Source organism: Cetorhinus maximus, chromosome 18, assembly GCF_964194155.1.
Source record: "Cetorhinus maximus chromosome 18, sCetMax3.hap1.1, whole genome shotgun sequence".
NCBI lineage: Eukaryota > Metazoa > Chordata > Chondrichthyes > Lamniformes > Cetorhinidae > Cetorhinus > Cetorhinus maximus.
The window spans coordinates 69,638,109-69,659,885 of NC_135896.1; the positions used below are offsets into that span (position 1 = coordinate 69,638,109).

At 45.1% G+C, this 21,777-nt stretch overlaps 1 protein-coding gene across 5 annotated transcripts in view; it reads right to left on the bottom strand.

Moving 5' to 3' along the window:
* g2e3 (G2/M-phase specific E3 ubiquitin protein ligase) overlaps positions 1-21,777 on the bottom strand; it is a 182,142-nt gene that overhangs the window by 25,271 nt on the left and 135,094 nt on the right. For all 5 annotated transcript variants that reach the window (XM_078562866.1, XM_078562865.1, XM_078562869.1 and 2 more), the window contains one exon: positions 21,250-21,422. In XM_078562866.1, the coding sequence (XP_078418992.1) occupies positions 21,250-21,422 (173 nt within the window). The remainder of the gene's footprint in view (positions 1-21,249; positions 21,423-21,777) is intronic.

The window sequence follows — 21,777 nt, forward strand, 5'->3', positions numbered from 1 at the left end:
CTCAAAATGGTGGTGGGACCCGTTTCGGTGGCGGGGGTCGGCTGTCTGTCCACTGCCAAGCCGGTGGGGCCCGCATGCCCACCAAGGGCAAAGTTCTGCCCATAGTTTCTATGCAACAAGCAGGTTTTAAAGGTCACAGATTTCAAAGCTGGAAATGAACAGCAGGAAGTAAATAAGCCAGCATGGAAGGCGGACAAAACAAGCAGACAACCAAAAAAATGTTCAGTAATTAATGGTACACACTTCAGTGCAAGGTATTTATTGAATAAGGCAGATAAATAAAGGGCACAGACAGACACAGTGAAGTATATCATTGCCAAAATGGAAACCTGGTTTAAAGAAGGGTAAGAATGGCAGATCAACATCCCCAGTTACAAGATTTTCAAAACTGAGGGGGATAAAAAAGAGGGGCTTGCAATATTCGTTAAAGAAACAATCATGGACATGAGGAGGGGTGATATATAGGAAAAATCATCAAATGAGGTCATATGGTTTGAACTAAGGAACAGAAAAGGGTCAATCACACTGCTGTGGATATACTATAGACCTCCAGTCAGAAGGAAATAAAGAACAAATTTGTAGGCAAATTGCTGAGAAGTGCAGAAACTAAGGCAGTAAAAGAATAAATTAACATTTAGAATTTGACTTAGAATTTTAAAACTGCAAAAGAAAGAAGCTAGTTCACTAGATTTGTTCCTGGGAGGAGAACCCTATGATGAGGGTTTTTAAAATTTATTTGTTCACGGGATGTGGGTATTGTTGGCTAGCCCATCCCTAATTGCCCTTGAGAAGGTGGTGGTGAGCAGTCCATATGGTGCAGCTACACCCACATTGCTGTTTAGGAAGAGGGTTCCAAGATTTTGTGCCAGCGACAGTGACGGGATGGCGATATAATTCCAAGTCAGGATGGTGTGTGGCTTGGAGGGGAACTTGCAGATGGTGGTGTTCCCATGCATCTGCTGCCCTTGTCCTTTTAGCTGGTAGAGGTCACAGGATTGGAATGTGCAGTCAAAGGCTTGGTGAGTTGCTGCAGTGCATCCTGTAGAGGGTACACACTGCTACCACTTTGCGCCAGTGGCAGAAGGAGTGAAGGGTGAGCAAATTTGGCCTATATTATATAAGAACATAAGAAATTGCAGCAGGAGAAGACTATGGGGCTAGTCAAGCCTGCACTGCTATTCAATATGATCATGGTGGATCTTGGGCTTCAATTCCAAATGCTATTTACTTCTCCGATTGCTGTATCTGCATGCTAACTTTGTGTTGTTTGTACCAGTACCCAAGTCTCTCTGAACATCAACATTTACAAGTGCCATGCCTTTTAAAAATATTCTGCGTTTCTATTCTTATGATCAATGTGAATAACCTCAAACTTATACCCAATTTACTCCATCTGCCACCTTGTTGCCCATTCACTTAACCTGCCTAAATCTCTTTGCAGCCTCTTTGTGTCCTGAGGTTTGCAGCAATGCTCCAGCCTCTTTTGAGGGCTGCCATTAGCAGTGAAGTGCTGGTGAAATGCTTGAAAAGACTGCACCAAGTCTAATTTCTTCACATTGTGCACTGGTGGAGTTCTTATCCCATAACAGAATAGCCACATGTGCAAATGATACAAAGCTGGGTGGGAGGGTGAGCTGTGAGGAGGATGCAAAGATGCTTCAGGGTGACTTGGACAAGCTGAGTGAGTAGGCAAATGCATGGCAGATGCAGTATAATGTAGATAAATGTGTGGTTATCCACTTTGTTAGCAAAAACAGGAAAGCAGATTATTATCTGAATGGCTATAAATTAAGAAAGGGGAATGTGCAATAAGGCCTGGGTGCCCTTGTACACCAGTCGCTGAAAGTAAGCATGCAGGTGCAGCAGGCGGTAAAGGCGGCAAACGGTATGTTGGCCTTCATAGCCAGAGGATTAGAGTACAGGAGCAGGGATGCCTTGCTGCAATTATACAAGGCCTTGGTGAGACCACACTTGGAGTAGTGTGTGCAGTTTTGGTCTCCTTATCTGAGGATGTTCTTGCTATAGAGAGAGTGCAGCGAAGGTTTACCAGACTGATTCCTGGGATGGCAGGACTGGCATATGAGGAGAGATTGAGTAGGTTAGGATTATATTCGCTGGAGTTCAGAAGAATGAGGGGGGATCTCATAGAAACCTATAAAATTCTAATAGGACTAGACAGGGTAGATTCAGGTCAGGTGTTCCCGATGGTGGGGGAGTCCAGAACCAGGGGTCACAGTCTGAGGATATGGGATAGAGGTATTTAGGACTGAGATGAGGAGAAATTTCTTCACCCATAGAGTGGTGAGCCTGTGGAATTCACTCCCACAGGAAGTAATTGAGGCCAGAACATTGTATGTTTTCAAGAAGGAGTTAGATATGGCTCTTGGGGAAAAAGGGATCAAAGGATATGGGGAGAAAGTGGAAGCAGGCTCGGAGGGCCGAATGGCCTACTCCTGTTCCTATTTTCTATGTCTATGTTTCTATGCTGAGGATAGGAAAAAAGCTGTTAATGTTAAGCCTGCATGGCAGGCACAGGTGAAAGAGGCTGGAACCTTGTGCCTGTAAGGATTTCAAAGGCATGTCCGCCCTGTCTGGCCCGTGAAATGGCCTCTCCTTCTGGTGTCTCAACTTGCTCCCCTTATCTAGCTCATCCCTCTCGATGTCCTCATCGGAGGAGACGTGCAGCTGCTCCATCTCTCTATCTGGCAACTTTGTCGCACCAGGTTGTGTGGAGCACCGCCAGCCATGGGAGACCCACTGGGGACAGTACTGGGGAACACTGCCTGACCAGTCCAGATATCTGAAACACATCTTCAAATTGCCAATGGTCTGCTCAATGAAGAAGCGTGTTACAGAATGAGCCTCATTGTCCCTCTTCTCTTCTCGAAGCACTTCGCAGCCAACGAACAGGTGTCATTAGCCATGTCTTTCACCGCTGATAAGCCAACCCTGAAAGTACTGAGGGCCATCAAAGAGCTGTGGCAGCTGTGAGTGACTCAAGATGTAAAAGTCGTATGAGCTCCCAGGGTGACTTGCACAAGCCTGCATAATCTGCTTCTGGTGGTTACAGATCAGCTGTATGTTGAGAGAGTGCAAGCCCTTTCTATTGATGAATCGTGGTGGCTGCTGCCAGAGTGCTCTCAAAGTCACGTGCAGAGTCGATGGGGCCCTGCACCTGTGGGAATCTGGGCATTGCGGCAAATCCCACTGCGCTGGCAGCCTGGCTGGCTTCATCCAGGGAGAACTGAATGTAATTGTGTGCCTTGCTAAATAGGGCGTCAGTGACCTTTTAGATGTTTTTACAAACAGAGAATTGAGATATTCTGCAGAGGTCCCCAGAGGAGCCCTGGAATGAGTCACTCGCAAGAAACTTGAATGCAGCGATCACCTTTAGAGCCACTGGCAATAGATGGCCTCCCAGTCTCTGTGGCATCAGCTCACCCTGAAGAATGTGGCATATATGGGCCACCACATGACGACAAGCAAAGGCATCTACGGCACTGTTTCTCGCTCATCTGTAGGTATGAGAAGTGTCTTTAGCACACTCTTGGTTGAGCCAAATGTGTCCGTGGAATTGGTCTGTCAGCCTCAGCTTCTGGGTCCTGATGGGGCCCCCCTGGCCCATGTTCCTATGGGTGGTACCCTTCCCTTTGCCTTGCCTGACATTGACGGGACCTTGTTCTCCTCCTCAGCTGCCTGATTGGCATGAAAAAGGCTGCATTGCTTGCTCCATCCATTCAACACTCCTCCTAGTCTCTGCAGGCGCACTGAGACATGATTGAACAGAATCCTGCAATGATCACCTTCCATTGCCAAACTAGGGAGTCATTGTTAAGCCTTTGGGTTGCCCTCATTCCAGCTGCCACACAGCCTTAAGGAACACTGGAAGTACACCCCACCCGCCTCTAAAAATGCCTCAGGCGTCACAGCACTTTCACAAAAGGGCTGGATCTGGATGAATGTAGTCAGGTGCTAGCAGCCTCAGTCAGGGCACTGTCAGGCTGACTCTTTTGGATCAGCCTAGAGCCCAACCTTGCACTAATGTAATGACTGAAATTGCTGAGGCGTGTAATGCTTGAACCTGTCAGCTGCAATGTGTAGAAGTCTTCGGAGCATTTTGCAAACACACTTTAGCCATTGCCCCTTTACAGTTGGTTCCTTGTGCATTCCTATGAGAGGGACAAATGGTCATTCAAACCCAATCAACATTTGATCCAAGTGGTAATGGATTCTTGCAAGAATGCGCACCATGAGCTAAGGTGCCCAAATCCATCAACAGGCATTTGAGTCTTCCTAACATGTGTCAGCTGAGCCTTGCTCTCCATGTCCTTAAGCAGAAATTATTAGGGTGCCCCTTTAATCGGCCCAAAAGTGAAGTAGTCAACTCCTCCCATAAGTCTTCAGACCCCTCCCCTGCTTATTTCTTCCCTACGTTATTTTTCAACTGCGTCATTCCATCAGCTGGCAAAATGGTGGTGCACTGCTTCTAACATGAGACCAGCTTCCTACCACCACCACCGCCCCCACACTGTGACTGTCCACTTTCCTCCCATCATCCTGGAGGAGCATCATGTGCAGGTTTCTCTCCCTTCGATTACTCTTTCCTCCCCCTCTAATCCTGGATCCCATCATGATTGTTGTTGATATCCCTGTTTCTGCACCCACCCCACAAAAACATTTTCTGTTGACTCATGATCCCCAGCTGAGGTTACCATTGGACAAGCCTGATCCCAGGGTGGAACTCAACTTGATAGAGCCTAACTTTTATTTGTTTGTTCAGATTCGTGGAGAAGGGCTACTGAACAGAGTCACCGGAGTCAGCTAATGAGCTTATAACAAAAGCATAAAACCTTAATAAACAAGAAAAGATTAACTATATTACAATATTCCTTCAGCCACAACTATACACCTTTACAGATATATACAGATTTGTAAGGATAACACAAGTTACAAAAGCTATCTTATACTCTAATATTAACAGTAAGTACACAGTCCATGTAAACCAATGACCACTTGTGGTCAGGCACACCACACTCTGAAACCAAGTGACAGATGCCGCCTCAACCAGATGCTGTGGATCTCTCCTCAACTCTCCCCCAGATGCTTGTCACACTGTGAGCCAATCAGTCTCACTGAACTCCATCATTCACACGAGGGTTTCGAATTTCCACTTCCCAAGAACTCACTTTGGAATCCTCTCCCAAACCGATGCTTTCTTTCAAATGCCTTCAGCAAGGGTCCACCTCCAGGGTTTCAAACTCTCCTTCCGATGTTCCTCTCCCCTGGGTCACCCACATGCATTCAAGCTTTCTTCCACGCATTCTCTCTTACCGACTCAGCTATTAACAGTGCACCACTGCTTCACCTGCCCATAGCAAGGAGTTACAAACCTTCAGTTACCTCTTTGGACCTTTGACTTCTCACAAGCCTTCATCTCTTTAAGCTTGGAGCCTTTCTCTGCTCCTCTCTCTCAACTCCACTTAACAGGGCCTTTTACAGGTTCCTGTCCTTCCTTTGACTAGAAGGTCTTCTTGGGACTTTCTCCTGTTCCACCCCTGGATTTGGGGACTTTCTTCTATAGTTTGGGACTTTCGATCTGTCCCGTTTGCTCCAGTCTCTCTCTGGCAGTTACTTTCAACTAACTTTAGCTTGAGACTGACTATCTGCCTCTTCTCGGTTGCTTCTGCCTAGCAGCTGTCTTCAAAACTGAACTCAAAACTGCTTTTTCTAGTTTCTTGTGTGTGTGTCTGTCTGTGTGGACCTGCCTCTCTGGACCCCTGTTGCTACTCTTGTGTTTGTTTAACATCTCTTATAGTCATAAACTCTCATTAGAAATGCAGGCACCTTTTAAAGTGAAACTAAAACTCAACTTGACCTTTTCTGAATACACAGATACAGAAATACAAAGCAAACTTAAACGTTAAAGCCAAAGCTCATTCCTAACATCCACAAATACCAATATCACTTACTTAAACTCTCTCTATTTCCTAACAGTCCCGATGCCCCATATCGGCCTGACCCCACCCCATCTTGAGGCCGAATGCAGAGTCATGTGCTGAGACCACCATCACCCCCCTGTCCACCCCCCCACCCCCCCAATGAGACCGAGTGCCCCCCACTGTATTACCTATTTCCCACTTACAAGCTGCAGATGCCTTCCCTGACTGTGAATATGCCTGTGACATCTGCAGCCCAGTACCAAGCCACCAACTCCCAGGGCTGAAGTGTGAGAGGGACTGACCACACTCTACACACCATGCTGTCCACGACTGACACAGGACAGACAAGCCTTCCCTTTCCCTGGTCTGGGACCAGGGCATACATGCCAAGCACATACTTGCAACATGGTGCGCAATTGCCCAGGGCTGTCTCTGCTTTCTGGCTCCAACTAATTGTACTGCAATTGCTCAGGACCGTCTCTGCTTTCTGGCCCCGACTAATTGCAGCACAATTGGCCCATGACAGTCTCTGCTTTCTGGCCCCGACTAATTGTAGCACAATTGGCCCATGACAGTCTCTGCTTTCTGGCCCCGACTAACTGTAGCACAATTGGCCCATGACAGTCTCTGCTTTCTGGCCCCGACTAATTGTAGCACAATTGGCCCATGACAGTCTCTGCTTTCTGGCCCCGACTAACTGTAGAACAATTGGCCCATGTTAGTCTCTGCTTTCTGGCCCCGACTAACTGTAGAACAATTGGCCCATGCTAGTCTCTGCTTTCTGGCCCCGACTAACTGTAGAACAATTGGCCCATGTTAGTCTCTGCTTTCTGGCCCCGACTAACTGTAGAACAATTGGCCCATGTTAGTCTCTGCTTTCTGGCCCCGACTAACTGTAGAACAATTGGCTCATGTTAGTCTCTGCTTTCTGGCCCCGACTAACTGTAGAACAATTGGCCCATGTTAGTCTCTGCTTTCTGGCCCCGACTAACTGTAGAACAATTGGCCCATGTTAGTCTCTGCTTTCTGGCTCCAACTAACTGTAGCACAATTGGCTCATGTTAGCCTCTGCTTTCTGGCCCCGACTAATTGTAGCACAATTGGCCCATGTTAGTCTCTGCTTTCTGGCCCCGACTAACTGTAGCACAATTGGCCTGTGAAGCTCAACCCAAACTGGAGGAACAGCACCTCATCTTCTGACTAGGCACTTTACAGCCTTCCGGACTGAATATTGAGTTCAATAATTTTAGATCATGAACTCTCTCCTCCATCTCCACCCCCTTTCTGACTCCCCCCCCTTTCCAATAATTTACATAGATGTTTCTTTTCCCACCTATTTCCATTATTTTCAAATGTATTTCCATCCATTGTTTTATCTCTACCTTTTAGCCTATTTCGATTCCTTCACCCCACCCCACCCCCACTAGGGCTATCTGTACCTTACTTGTCCTGCTTTCTACCCTTAATTAGCACATTCCTTAGTTAATATCACCACCTTCACACCTCTTTGTCCTTTTGTCTATGACATCTTTTGGCTATCTCCACCTATCACTGGCCCTCTATCCAGCTCTACTTGTCCCACCCCACCCCACCTTAAACCAGCTCTTCTATTTTTTCTTAGTTCTGTTGAAGAGTCATACGGACTCAAAACGTTAACTGTGTTCCTCTCTGCAGATGCTGCCAGACCTGCTGAGTTTTCCAGGTATTTTTATTTTTATTTTTGTTCTGGCCTGTGACAGTCTCTGCTTTCTGGCCCCGACTAACTGTAGCACAATTGGCCCATGACAGTCCCTGCTTTCTGGCCCCGGCTAATTGCCACCCAGTCAGGTGGTTCTGTCCACCCTTCCCGTTATCTTCCCCCAAAGTCATGTGTTTCTGTCCACCCTTCCATAGTCATCCACACCGGTCTTGTATCTCTGTCCACTCCTTCCCCGCCGAGCTCCATTCAAGTCAGTCACGTCCCTGACTTCGCCTCTGTCTTGTCTCACCTCCCCCTCGCTCCCAGTCAAGCCTCTGCCCTCTCGCTGGTCTGGCCTAAGTAGCCTTGGCACGGAGTTGGGGCAGGCGCGAATGCAGCGTAGTGAATGGTAGGTGAAAACTGTGTGCACAAAACTCAAAGTCGTGAATGAAATGCAGTTCACCAGGTGCACATCTGTCTTATCCGATCGTGATTCACACTGGTTTAATTAGCTGCCGGCGTTGGGGGGGTGGTGGGGGTGGGGGAGGGGTGTGATTCTGGCGAGCTGGATTTTTAATGAACATTCATGATATTCAAATACACGTAAATTCAGTTCTTTAATTGGGGGCAGTATTGTGAAAGGTCATTAGATTGGTCCCTGGAATGAGGGGGTGTCTTATAAGACTGAGTAAATTGGGTCTGTATTCCCTTGCGGACCCAGGCTAAAGTTAGTAGAACTCAGAGGAGGTTTGGCCCCCCAGGCATGCACTGTGCAGGCCCACTGGCATGTGGACACACCCTGACACTCATGAACCAAACTTCCAGCTAAGGGTGAATCGCCCCACTGCTTTGTGGGTGCAGAGAGTAAATCTGGACAAAAAATCTGGAGTGTAGCCCAAAGGTGGGCTATGTCTAAATGTGTCAACATTCCAGGAACTCTTGTAATTAGGCTGGTACCAAACATGGTGCTTTGTACTCTTGTAGACTCGACCAGGAGGTAGAGAGGGGGAGCCTGAGGTTTGGGCAGCCCAGGGTCTCCATAAATTCTGCCCAGGCTTGTAACCTGGAAGGGACACTCCAGTTTTGCTGCAGAACGTTAAACACAAGACATGAGACAGCGGTTATGAGTGATATGCCCAACTCGATTGGTGTAGAGGAGGGGTGCTACTGGCTGTCTCTGACAGTTGTATCCCACTGGTCAGCCACTATCCACCTCAAGTTGGGGAGCCCCCAACTACTAAGTTGCTGACCCATCACAGCCCATCTGCTTCATTGGGTGTTTGCAGCTTAGGTGTCTCTGCTCAACAAATGAACAGAATCCATCACATCAGGCAAACAAACAAAACGAAGATGCCAACTCGTCAATTGGGAAGCTGGAACATCAGGACTATGTCCATGGGACTGACAGATGACTTGCAGCTGGTCGATAACATGCACAAGACAGCTGTGATTAATATGGACCTTGACAGGCTGAACTTCGACATAGCATTCCTGCAAAAGATCCAGCTCATTGAGAGCAGATCGCTGAAAGAGAAACGTTACATGTTCATCTGGCAGGGAAAGGGTTCAGAGAAAATGCATGAATAAAAGTGTAGGCATAGCTGTAAGGAATTCACTAATCTCTATGATAGAACACCCCACAAATGGTACAAAACTCCATCTGCTTCTCAACTCAAACAGGGCCAGTTAACTGCATGAGTATCTATGCTCCACTGGCGAAAGATCAGTTCTAAAGGGACCTTGACATTGCTACCAGCAGAATCCATAAGTCAGAACATCTTTAGCTACAGGGGGATTTCAAAGCAAGGATGGGCATGGACCAGGAAGCAAGGCCCTCCTGCCTCAGACATCATGGCCTGAGAAAGATTAATGAGAACAGAGACCACTTGAGCTTTGCCATTACCATGAGTTTTATGTAACTGCAAACATGTGAAATAGGAGAAGTAGGCCATTCGTCCCCTCGAGCCTGCTCTGCATTATTAAGATCATGGCTGATCTCTTTGTGTTTTGAATTCCACATCTCATCTACCCCAAGTTAACAAGAATCTATCTGCTTCTGCCTTAAAAATATTCAATGACCTCACCTCCACCACCTTCTGAGGCAGGGGGTTCCAAAGTCGCACAACCCTGAGAGAAAAAATTTCTCATTTCTGTCCTAAAAGGGCAACTCCTAATTTTAAAACAGTGCCCTCTAGGTCTGGACTCACCTTCCAGAGGAAACATCCTTTCCATGTCCACCTTGTCAATACCATTCAAGATCTTATATACTTCAATCGAGTCACCTCTCACTCTTCTAAACTCCAGCAGAAACAAGCCTAGCCTATCTCACCTATCCTCATAAGGCAACCCGCTCATCCAGGTATCAATCTCGTAAACCTCCTCTGAACTGCCTCCAACGCATTTACATCCTTCCTTAAAGGAGACGACCAAAACTGCACACAGTATTCAAGATGTGTTCTCTCCAATGCTCTGTATAACTGAAGCATAGCATCTTTACTTTTATGTTCAATTCCTCTCATAATAAAGGATAGCATTCCATTAGCCTTCTTAATTACTTGCTGTGCTTGCATACTAACTTTTGTGACTCATGCACCAAAACACCTAGATCCATTTGCACCTCAGAATTCTGCAGCCGTTCTCTGTTTAAGTAATGCTCTGCTTTTTTATTCTTCCAGTCAAAGTGAACAACTTCACATTTTCCCACATTATACTCCATCTGCCAGATTTTTGCCACTCAGTCAACCTATCTATCTGCAACCTCATGTCCTCTTCACAACATACTTCCCTACCTATCTTTGCATCATCTGAAAATTTAGCTACCGTGCCTTCACTCCCTTCATCTAAGTCATTGATATAAATTGTAAAAAATTGAGGCCCCCAGCACAGACTCTTGTGGGACTCCACTTGTCACATCCTGCCAATAAGAAAAAGACCCATTTATGCATATTCTGTTTTCTGCCAGCCAGCCAATCTTCTATCTATACTTGTATGTTACCCCCTACACCATGTGCTTTTATTTTCCGCATTAACCTTTGAACTAACACTTCCTTTCAGAACAAACCATGCATCAGGGTTTCCTGGAGACATCCAACATCAGGGCTTTGGCACTAGCTGGATCTAATGACCACGAGAGGTGACTCTGTGAACAGAATTCTCAAGACACGCAGCTACAACAGTGCTGACTGAGATACAGGTCACTCTCTGGTGTGCACTAGGGTAAGGATGCAACTCTTGAAGCTTTCTCATTCAAAGTAGAAATGCCGTCATCGTATCAATACTGCCTACGCAGATAAAAACCAACAGTTTGCGACTTGACTGAATTGGCGCTTTCTGGCATTCCCACAGAGAGTGCAGAAATAAATAGGAACATAAATCGAGACACCATCTATAATACCACATTCTCAACATATGGGAAGCTAAAGCGGAAAAATGCTGACTAGTTCAAGGCTAACATCACTGTGAAGGAACCTGTCATTGAAGCCAAGTGGTCCGCTATCATTAATTACAAGAGCGATCCAAGCGAGAAAACTCTGAATGCACTAAAGTCTGCTCAAAGTCCAACAGGTGGTATGGCAATGACTACTGGTTACAACTCTGCCAGAATATCCAGGTGCCCTTCGACACAGGGGCATGCATGAAAGGGTCAAAAAGGCAACAAGCCCATCAGCAAAGAAAACAGCTCTATTGAAAACAAAGGTAGGGGCAATCATCACCAAATGCAATAAACATTTGAAGGGATGGGTGGAACACAACCTTGAATTGTACTCGAGAGAGAACTGAGTCACTGAGGAAGCTCTAGACACCATAGAAAGCCTGCATGTTATGGCAGAGCTGGATATTGAACCCATACTGGAAGAGCCTGGCAAAGCTATTGGTTCACTTGCCATGGGCAAAGCTCCAGTGTCAGTAAAATATCACCTGAACTCACCAAGCACAGGAATCTGATACTAATGCATCACCTGCATAGACTTCGATGTCTCTGGTGGAGGGAGATGGTCATGCCCCAGGATGTGTGTGATGCAAAGATTGTGACCCTGTAAAAGAACAAGGGTGGCCACTGTGATTACAACTATCAAGGCATCGTCTTGCTGAGCATCATGGGAAAAATATTTGCCCATCTTGCCCTTATCAGACTGCAGATCTTGGCTGAATGCATCTATCCTGAATCCCAGTGCGGTTTCAGAACTGGAAGATGTACAATTAACATGATCTTCTCAGTGCAACAACTGCAAGAGAATTGCTGTGAACAAAGGCGATCACTATACATTACCTTCACTGATCTCATCAAGGCATTTGACTATATGAGCAGAAGCTGTTGGAGAAAATTGGCTGCCGCCAATATGCTCAATGTGATCTCCTCTTGCCATGGCAACATGATGGGTAATGTCAACTACGATGGGGCAACATTGGCACCCTTTGAGATCCGCAGTGATATCAAACAGGGTTCTGTTTTGGCACCGACATTCTGAGATATTCTTCACTTTGCTGCTGTCATATGCCTTCAGGTCATCTACAGAGGGAGTCTACTTACATACCAGAACTGATGGAAGGCCTTGCTCATCTAAGATCCAAAACAAAGGTGTGCCAAGTCCTTATCAGAGAGTTGTTCTATGCTTACGATGCCACACTAACATTCTGTGCTGAGGAACAGCTACAGTTGCAAACAGACAAACTCTCTCACTCCTGTAAATATTTTGGTTTGGCCATTAGCAACAGGAAGAGAAATGTCATGGTCCAGGATGTTGCCATACCACCATCTACCAGCATTGACAATGGGATGCTGAAGATTGTTGATAGCTTCACATATCTATGCTCTACAATCACCAGCAACCTGTTACTAGATGCTCAAATCAACACACATATCACAAAAGCTGCAGCTGTTATATCCAAGCTGAACAAGAGAGGGTGGAACAACAGCAACCTGACTGAGAACACCAAACTCCGAGTATATCAAGCCCGCATCTTCAGCATACTTCTCTACAGTGGTGAGGCCTGGGCAACAGATGTTAGGCAGGAGAAAAGGCTGGACAATTTCCATCTTCGCTGTCTCAGATGTATCTGTGGCATCTCTTGGCAGGACAAGGTCACCAATTCAGAGATTCTGGAGTGCATTAATTCCATCAGCATACACTCATTGCTAAGCCATAAATGCCCCGATGGATGATGGTCGCATACCCAAAGACCTTCTGTACGTTAAATTAGCCACTGGCTCACAACCTCCTGAATGCCCATACCTTCTCTACAATGAGGCCTACAAGCAAGATTTTTTATTTCTCTTTTCACGGGATGTGGGCTTTTGCTGGCTAGGCCAGCATTTATTGGCCATCCTAATTGCCCTAGAGAAGGTGGCGGTGAGCCACCTTCTTGAACATTTGCAGTCCATGTTCTGAAGATGCACCCACAGTGCTGTTGGGAAGGGAATTTCAAGATTTTAACCCAGAGGTAGTGAAGGAATGGTGATATAATTCCAAGTCCAAGTGTGTGACTTGGAGGGGAACTTCAGGTGATGGTGCTCTCATGCACCTGCTGCTCTTGGCCTTCAAGGTGGTCGAGGTCGCAAGTTTGGAAGGTGCTGTCAAAGAAGCCTTGGTGAGTTGCTGCACAGCATCTTGTAGATGGTACACTTGCTGCCTCTGTGTGTCTGTGATATAGGGAGTGAATGTTGAAGGTGGTGGATGATGTGCCAATCAAGAAGGCTGCTTTGTCCTGGATGGGGTTGAGCTTCTCGAGTGTTCTTGGAGATGCACTCATCCAGGCAAGTGGACAGTATTCCAACACATGCCTGAATTATGCCTTGTAGATGGTGGGCAGGCTTTAGGCAGTTAGGAAGTAAGTTACTCTCCACAGAATTCCCAGTCTCTGACCTGCTCTTGTAGCTGCCGTATTTTTGTGGCTGGTCCTGTTCAGTTTCTGATCAATGGTAACCCTGGGATGATGATAGTGGGGGGTTCAACCATGGTAATGCCATTTCATGTCAAGGGGGGATGGCTGGATTCTCCCTTCTCTGAGATGGTCATTGCCTGACACTTATGTGGCACGAATGTTACTTGCCACTTATCAGCCCAAGCTTGAATGTTGCCCAGGTGTTGCTGCATATGGACATGGGCTGCTTCAGTATCTGAGGAGTCGCAAATGGTGCTGAACATTACACAATCAGAGGGTGACCAAAGGGTTATTAAGAGTGAAGAACGGAAAGTAATTAATTTCAGCAGAGAAAAAGTCTTAGAGAAACTTAAGGGATTAAAAACTGACAAATCCCCAGGACCCGATGGAGAGCACCCAAGGGCTCTTGAAGAGGTAGCTGCAGAGATGCACTAGTTATGATTTTCTAAAATTCTAAGATTTTAGAACAGTCCCAGCAGATTGGAAGTTAGCAAGCTCTGCTATTCAAGAAAGGAAGGAAAACGGACGTCAGTTTGCCTGAGGTCATTCGGAAAGTGCTGGAATCTATCATTAAGACTTAACAATGCATTTAGAAAATCATAGAATAATCAGACAGAATCAACATGGTTTTGTGAAAGTGAAATAGTGTTTGACAAATGTATTGGAGCTTTTTAAGGATATAATTAATAGGGTAGATAAAGGGGAACCAGTAGATGGTTGGTTTTCCTAAATGCATTTAATAAGGTGCCACATGAAAGGTTAATATGGAAGATAAGGGGTTGTGGAGTTCGATGTAATACAGTAGCATGGATGGAGGATTGGTTAATGGAGAGGAAGCAGAGAGTAGGGATAAACAAGGCACTTACAAGTTGCCTCTCTGCCTAGTGGAGTGCCACGAGGGTCAGTGCTGGGGCCTCAGCCTATGGGCAGGATTTTCTGCACCTGCCCGCTGCCAGGATCATTTGGTCCCACTGCAAGTGAATGGACTTCTGGCTGGGACGCCGCCTCGCCTGCCCCACCTATGACGGGGCCGAAAAATCCCGGCCTATATTAATGAGTTAGACGAAGAGACAGAGTAATGTATCTAAGTTTGCTGACGATACAAAGCTAGGTGAGAACGTACGCTATGAAGAGGACACAAAGAGGCTGCAAAGAAATATAGACAGGTGAAGTGAGAGGGCAACAAGCTTTAATGGAGTATAATGTGGGGAAGTGTGGCGTTATTCACTTTTATAAGACATGAAACTTTTAAATGCTGATGTTCAGAGAAACTTAGATGTACTCATATAAGGAATGCAAAGTAGTTCCTCAAGATAGTGCCCTGGGCCCAAACATCTTCAGCTGCTTCATCAATGACCTTCCTTCCATCATAAGGTCAGAAGTGGGAATGTTTGCAGTCGATTGCACAATGTTCAGTACCAATCATGACTCATCAAATACTGAAGCAGTCTGTGTCCAAATGCAAGACCTGGACAATATCCAGGCTTGGGCTGACAAATGGCAAATAACATTCATGCCACACAAATGCCAGGAAATGACCATCTCCAACAAGAGAGAATCTAGCCATCACCCCTTGACATTCAATGGCATTGCCATCACTGAATCCCCAACTATTAACATCCTGGGGGTGGGGGGGGTTACCACTGACCAGAAACTGAACTGGAGCAGTCATATAAATACTGTAGCTACAAGGGCAAGTCAGTGGCTAGGAATCCTGCAGCAACTAACTTACCTCCTGACTCCCCAAAGCTTGCCCATCACTACAAGGCACATGTTAGGAGTGTGATAGAATACTCTTGAGTGTACTATAGGCCCCCAGTCAGAGAAATAAAATAGCAGATATGTAGGCAAATTTCAGAGAAGTGTAAAAATAATAGGGTAGTAATAGTGGGGATTTCAACTTCCCCAACATTAACTGGGTTAGTCATAGTGTGACAGGTTTAGAGGGAGTGGAATTCTTAAAATGTATCCAGGAGAGCTTTTTAAGCCAGTACGTAGGAGGTCCGACAAGAGAGGGGGTGGTTCCGGACTTAATTTTAGGGAATGAAGCCGGGCAAGTGGTAGAGGTATCAGTGGGGGATAAGTTTGCAGATAGTGATCATAACTCTGTTAGGTTCAAGGTGGTTATGGGAAAGGACAAAGATGGGCCAGAAATCAGATTTCTAAATTTGGGGAAGGCTGATTTTAATAAGATCAGTTATGATTTGATCAGAGTGGACTGTATCGGAGCAGTGGGACGCATTCAAGAAGAAAATAGGGAGAGTACAGGGCCAACACATTCCAGTAAAGAAAAAAGGCGGGACCAACAAATCCAGGGAACCCTAGATGTCAAGGGATATACAGGATTGGATAAAGAGAAAAAGGGAAGCTTATGGCAGATACCGAGGGCTCAAAACAGCAGAAGCCCTAGAGGAGTGTAGAATATGTAGGGGGGGAACTTAAAAAGGAAATTAGGAGAGCAAAAAGGGGGGCATGAAAAAACATTGGCAGGTAAAATAAAGGAAAATCCAAAGTTATTTTACAAGTACATTAAGAGTAAGAGGATAACTAGGGAAAGAGTAGGGCCCATTAAGGACCATAGTGGTAATTTGTGTGTGGAGCCAGAAGATGTAGGTAGGTTTCTAAATGTATACTTTGTGTCGATGCTCACAAGTGAGAGGGACGACGTGGGTATGGAAATCAGGCAGAAGGACCGTGATATAATTAAAGAAATTAGCATAGAAAAGTTGTAAGTGGTCTGGCAGGCTTAAAAGTAGATAAATCTCCAGGCCCGGATGAAATGTATCCCAGGCTGAGTGAGGCAAGGGAGGAGATAGCAGGGGCGCTGGCAATAATTTTCACTACCTCAATGGCCACAGGAGAGGTGCCAGAGAACTGGAGGACAGCCAATGTGGTACCGTTATTCAAGAAGGGAGGAGGGGATAAACCAGGGAACTACAGGCCAGTCAGTCTAACCTCAGTGGCAGGGAAACTATTGGAAGCAATTCTGAGGGGCAGAATTAATCTACACTTGGAGAAGCAGGGATTAATCAAGGACAGTCAGCATGGTTTTGTTAAGGGGAGGTCATGTCTGGCCAATTTGATTGAATTTTTCGAAGAGGTGACCAGGTGTGTAGATGAGGGCAATACATTTGATGTAGTCTAGTTGGACTTCAGCAAGGCTTTTGATAAGGTCCTGCATGGGAGACTGATAATGAAGGTAAGAGCCCATGGGATCCAAAGCAATTTGGCAAATTGGATCCAGAATTGGCTGGGTGGCAGAAAGCAGAGGGTGATGGTCAAGGGGTATTTTTGTGACTGGATGCCTGTGTCCAGTGGGGTTCCACAGGGATTGGTGTTGGGTCCCTTGGTGTTGGTGGTATATATATAAACGATTTAGACTTGAATGTAGGAAAGTTTATCAGTAAATTTGCAGTTGACAGGAAAATTGGTGGGGTGGTAAATAGTGAGGAGGATAGCCTTAGATTGCAGGAGGAAATAGATGGGCTGATCAGTGGCAAATGGAATTTAATCCGGATGAGTGTGAGGTGATGCATTGGGCAGGACAAACAAGGCATGGGGATACACGATGAATGGTAGGACCCTGGGAAGTACTGAGGATCAGAGGTGTGCATGTCCACTGGTCCCTTAAGGTGGCAGGACAGGTAGATAAGATGGTTAAGAAGGCATATGGTATACTTGCCTTTATTAGCTGAGGCATAAGATATAAATCTAAAGCAGGGAGGTTATGCTGGAACTGTATAAAATGCTGGTTAGGCCACAGCTAAAGTATTGCGTGCAGTTCTGGAATCCGCTTTATAGGAAAGATATGGTTGCACTAGAGAGAGTGCAGAGGAGATTTACCAGGATGTGGCCTGGACTGGAGAGTTTTAGCTACGAGGAGAGATTGGATAGACTGGGGTTATTTTCCCTGGAGCAGAGGAGATTAAGGGGGGGGACATGATTGAGGTGTATAAAATTATGAGGGGGGCATTGATAGGGTAGACAGGAAGGAACTTTTACCCTTGGAGGAAGGATCAATAAGCAGGGGGCATAGATTTAAGGTAAGGGGAAGGAGGTTTAAAGGGGATGTGAGGAAGAATTTTTTCACTCAGAGGGTGTGGGAATCTGGAACTCTGCCTGAAAGGGTGGTAGAGGCAGAAACCCTCATAACATTTAAGAAGTATTTGGATGTGAATTTGCAATGCCATGGCATACAAGGCTGTGGGCCTAGTGTTGGAAAATGGGATTAGAATAGTTAGGCACTTGTTTGACCGGTGCAGACTCGATGGGCCGAAGGGCCTTTCTGTGTTCTGTAGACCTCTATGACTTTCCATTGGCCCGGATGAATGCAGCTCCAACAATACTCAAGAAGCTGGACACTATCCAGGACAAAGCAGCCTGCTTGATTGGCACCCCAGCCACGAACATTCACTCCCTACATCACTGATACACAGTGGCAGCAGTGTGTAACATCTACCGATGCACTGCAGTAACTCACCAAAGCTCCTTAGACAGCACCTTCCAAACCTATAACTACTACCATGTAGAAGGACAAGGGCCGTAGACACATGGGAACACTGTTGCCGTTCCTTCACTGTTGCTGGGTAAAAGTCCTGGAACTCCCTCCCTAACAGCACTGGTGTTACCTGACCATATGGACTGCAGTGGTTCAAGAAAACAGCTCACCACCACCTTCTCAAGGGCAATAAATGCTGGCCTAGCCAGTGATGCCCATGTCCCATGAATGAATGAAAAAAAGCTGGCACGCAGGTACAGCAAGAACTTAGAAAGGCAAATGGCATGTTGGCCTTTATTGCAAGGAGATTAGAATAAGGAAGTCTTGTTACAATTGTACAGGGTTTGGTGAGACCACACTTGGAGAATTGAGCTTAGTTTGGTCTCCACTTCAAAGGAAGGATATATTTGCCTTGGGGAAAGTACAGTGGAGCTTCGCTACTTTGGGTCCTGGGATGAGAGGGTTGTCCTATGATGTGAGGCTGAGTAAATAGCAACTATACTGTCCGGAGTTTAGAAGAATGGGAGAAGAGCAGCAGAATAGCAGAAAAAAGGTCAGAGCTGTCTGAAAGCAAAACTAGGAGAACAAGATACAGACTGACAGTTTGTGTGGGGAGGGGAGTGCGAGGGGAAGAATTCAAAATGGAGGACAGAGTTCATGATCTGAAGTTGTTGAACCCAATGTTGAGTCGGCACTTCAGCCACATCCTTCCTGTAATGTAGAGACCAGATTAGGCTATTTTGCTTTCAGACAGTGCTGACCTTTATTCTGCTATTAAAATCTACTCTGGGCCAAAGCTTTCATCTTTAATACTATCATTACCACTCTATTTGTCTTGTGTTCCATGACATCTTCATCATTTAATCTCTCCTGTCCTCTAACCTATCCCTGACCTACTATTTTGCTCCGCCTGCCCCTTCCCTCTTTTTCAACTGCATAAAAACCATCACATTTCTATCTCTCTCCAGTTCCGAAGAGGAGTCACATTGGCCTTGAAACTCTGTTTCTCTCTCCAAACCAGACCTGCTGAGATTTTCCAGCACTTTTGGCTTTTGTTTCAGATTTCCAGCATCTGCAGTATTTTTCTTTTATTTTGGAGTCCTTTGTCTGTTGTCCACAATATCAAGTTCAACTTTGCTTTCAACTGGAATTTTTCATAATTACAAGGAATGCAATTGCTTCAAAATAAGCTACCCCTCATGAGATTAGTAAAATTAGAAACTCCCCACCAGTTTTTTCTTGAGATCATCAATCATTTTCTGGCTATAAACTCTTTGATTAGTCATCAACACAGGGAAACATCTACATCCCTCAGGACTCAAAATGTCTATTTAAAGCATAAACACAAAAGAACCCACATGTTAGCTACCTGTTTTGGCCATCCCTCAAAAGTTGGAAAGCCTTATAATAAAAACTGAATGAAAGGTAGCTTGGGCCCCAATTTCTTCTGATTAGATATGTTTGCGAAGGAAGCAGCAATTTAGATAGTGCATATTTGAATGGAATCCGCCACAGCACAGCACTCAAGGTCTCCAATACTGGAGAAAACAATTCTAGATATGCTCATTCTCAAACATGCTTCTTCCCAGAAAAGATGGCTCAAATCTATCCAAATTTCACTGCTTCTCTGGGCATTCTGATCTCTCAGTAGTGTTACAGGAGGAGACTGGGTCAGTCATATGCTAAAATAAGTCAACTTCCTGCAACATAATTAAATGCAGTATTAGTCATAACATTCCATAAGAATCATATGAAATAAGAGGGGTAATCCATTCAGCCCATTGAGCCTGCTCCATGATTCAATAAGCATGGTGGATTTGATTATGGCTTTAACTCCACTTTTCTGCCTGCCCCTCCATAATCCTTGACTATCTTGCAGATCAAAAATCAGCCTAACTCAGCCTTGAATATATTCAATGACCCAGCCTCCACTGCTCTGCGGAAGAGAATTCCAAAGACTTAGCCCTTGAAGATGGAGCTGAGGAGGAAGTTCTCTCAAACGAGAGTCAACATATTTTTAAACTGTGCCTTGTAGTTCTAGATTCCCCTGAGAAATATCCTCTCAGCATCTACCCTATCAAGCACCCCCTAGAATCTTATATGTTTCAATAAGATCACCTTTCATGCTTCTAATCACCTAAGAACAACCCCTCCATCCCAGGAATCAGCCTAGTGAACCCTATCTGAATTACTTCCAATGCAAGTATATACCTCCTTAAGTATAAGGAGACCAAAACTGCACATAGTACTCTAGTTGCATTCCTACCAGTGCCCTGTACAATTGTTGCAAGTCTTCCCTATTTTTATGCTGCATTCCCCTTGTAATCAAGCCTAACATTCGATTTACCTTACTAATTACTTGTTGCTTTGGCTATGGTTCTAGAATCATACAGTCAGCAATTAAAACAAGTCTATCCAAAACTGGCAGGGAAACCCCTGATCACAAGCACTCAGTTGAGGCTGGCAGAAAGGAAACCCTCCCCTGGATGATATGTAACACCCAGATGAAAAAAAATTACCACATTTGAAAGTGAAGAATGATGAATGGAAGAGGCTGGGTTTTAGTTTCCACAAGAACAGTACACTTACAAGAAATAATGCTAATGCCTTTCACTGTCAATTAAAACATACAACATTCTCTAAAATCCACCATCCAGGAACTGTTTATAATTGGGCAATTACCACTTTTTGCTTTATTTGTAAAACAAGAGTGTGTGTCACCAATCCACATCTTACATAAAGGTGTGATTTATACAGAAGTAATTCCCAATGACAAATGCAAGAACAGAATGGAGTTTGTAATCTCCACTTGCTAAGGCTTCTTCCACAGCATCTCCCACCTAGAACAAGAACTGCAGGTGCATGGGAACACCACCACCTGCAAATACCTCTCCAAGTCATACACTATCTTGATTTGGAACCATATTGCCTTCCTTCATTGTCACTAGGTCAAAATCTTGAAACTCCCTACCTAACAGCACCATGGTAACACTTTTACTACATGGGCTGCAGTGGCACAAAAAGGTGGCTCACCACTACCTTCTGAAGGCTAATTAGGGATGGCCAATAAATTCTGGTTTTTCCAGAGATGCCCACATCTTATGAATGAAAAATAAAAAAACAAAGGCAACTTTTAACCAATCTTCCAAAAAGTCTAATGACCTTACCAAAGATAAAACATTCACACGATCAGTTGTAGTGATTAGGGTAGGCAGACGCACTTAATGCAAGGACAGTATGTAAAGCCAAACCTTTCGAATGGTGAACGAACTCGACTGATCACATGGAAGGTCAATACATCCTTCACCAACATTTCTTTATCATCCAATGACCAAATTGGTCTTAAGCATCCAGCTACGGAAAGGTAGTCAGCATTTTCGTTGACAGATAATTTCAACTCTTCCAAGCTCGAAGATTCTTTTATCTGAAACACACAGTCATAAGTTATAATTAAAGCATACACTAGGCATTCCAGAAATAGTGATCCCCCAAATAGTGTCACAAATTCTTATTGAAACTTATGAAAAAACTAGGAGGATGTTCAGCCTGCTCTGCCATTCAAAAAAATCATGTCTGATCTTCTACCTCACCTCTACTTTTCCACCCTATCCTCATATTTCTTGATTATTTCAGGGTCTAAAAATCTATGAATCTCTGTCTTGAATATACTCTACCACTGTCTGGCCATATTATTCTGGACAAAGAATTCTTGAGATTCACAAACTTTTGAGTGAAGAAATTTCTTCTCATTTCATTTCTAAGTGACCGACCCCTTATCC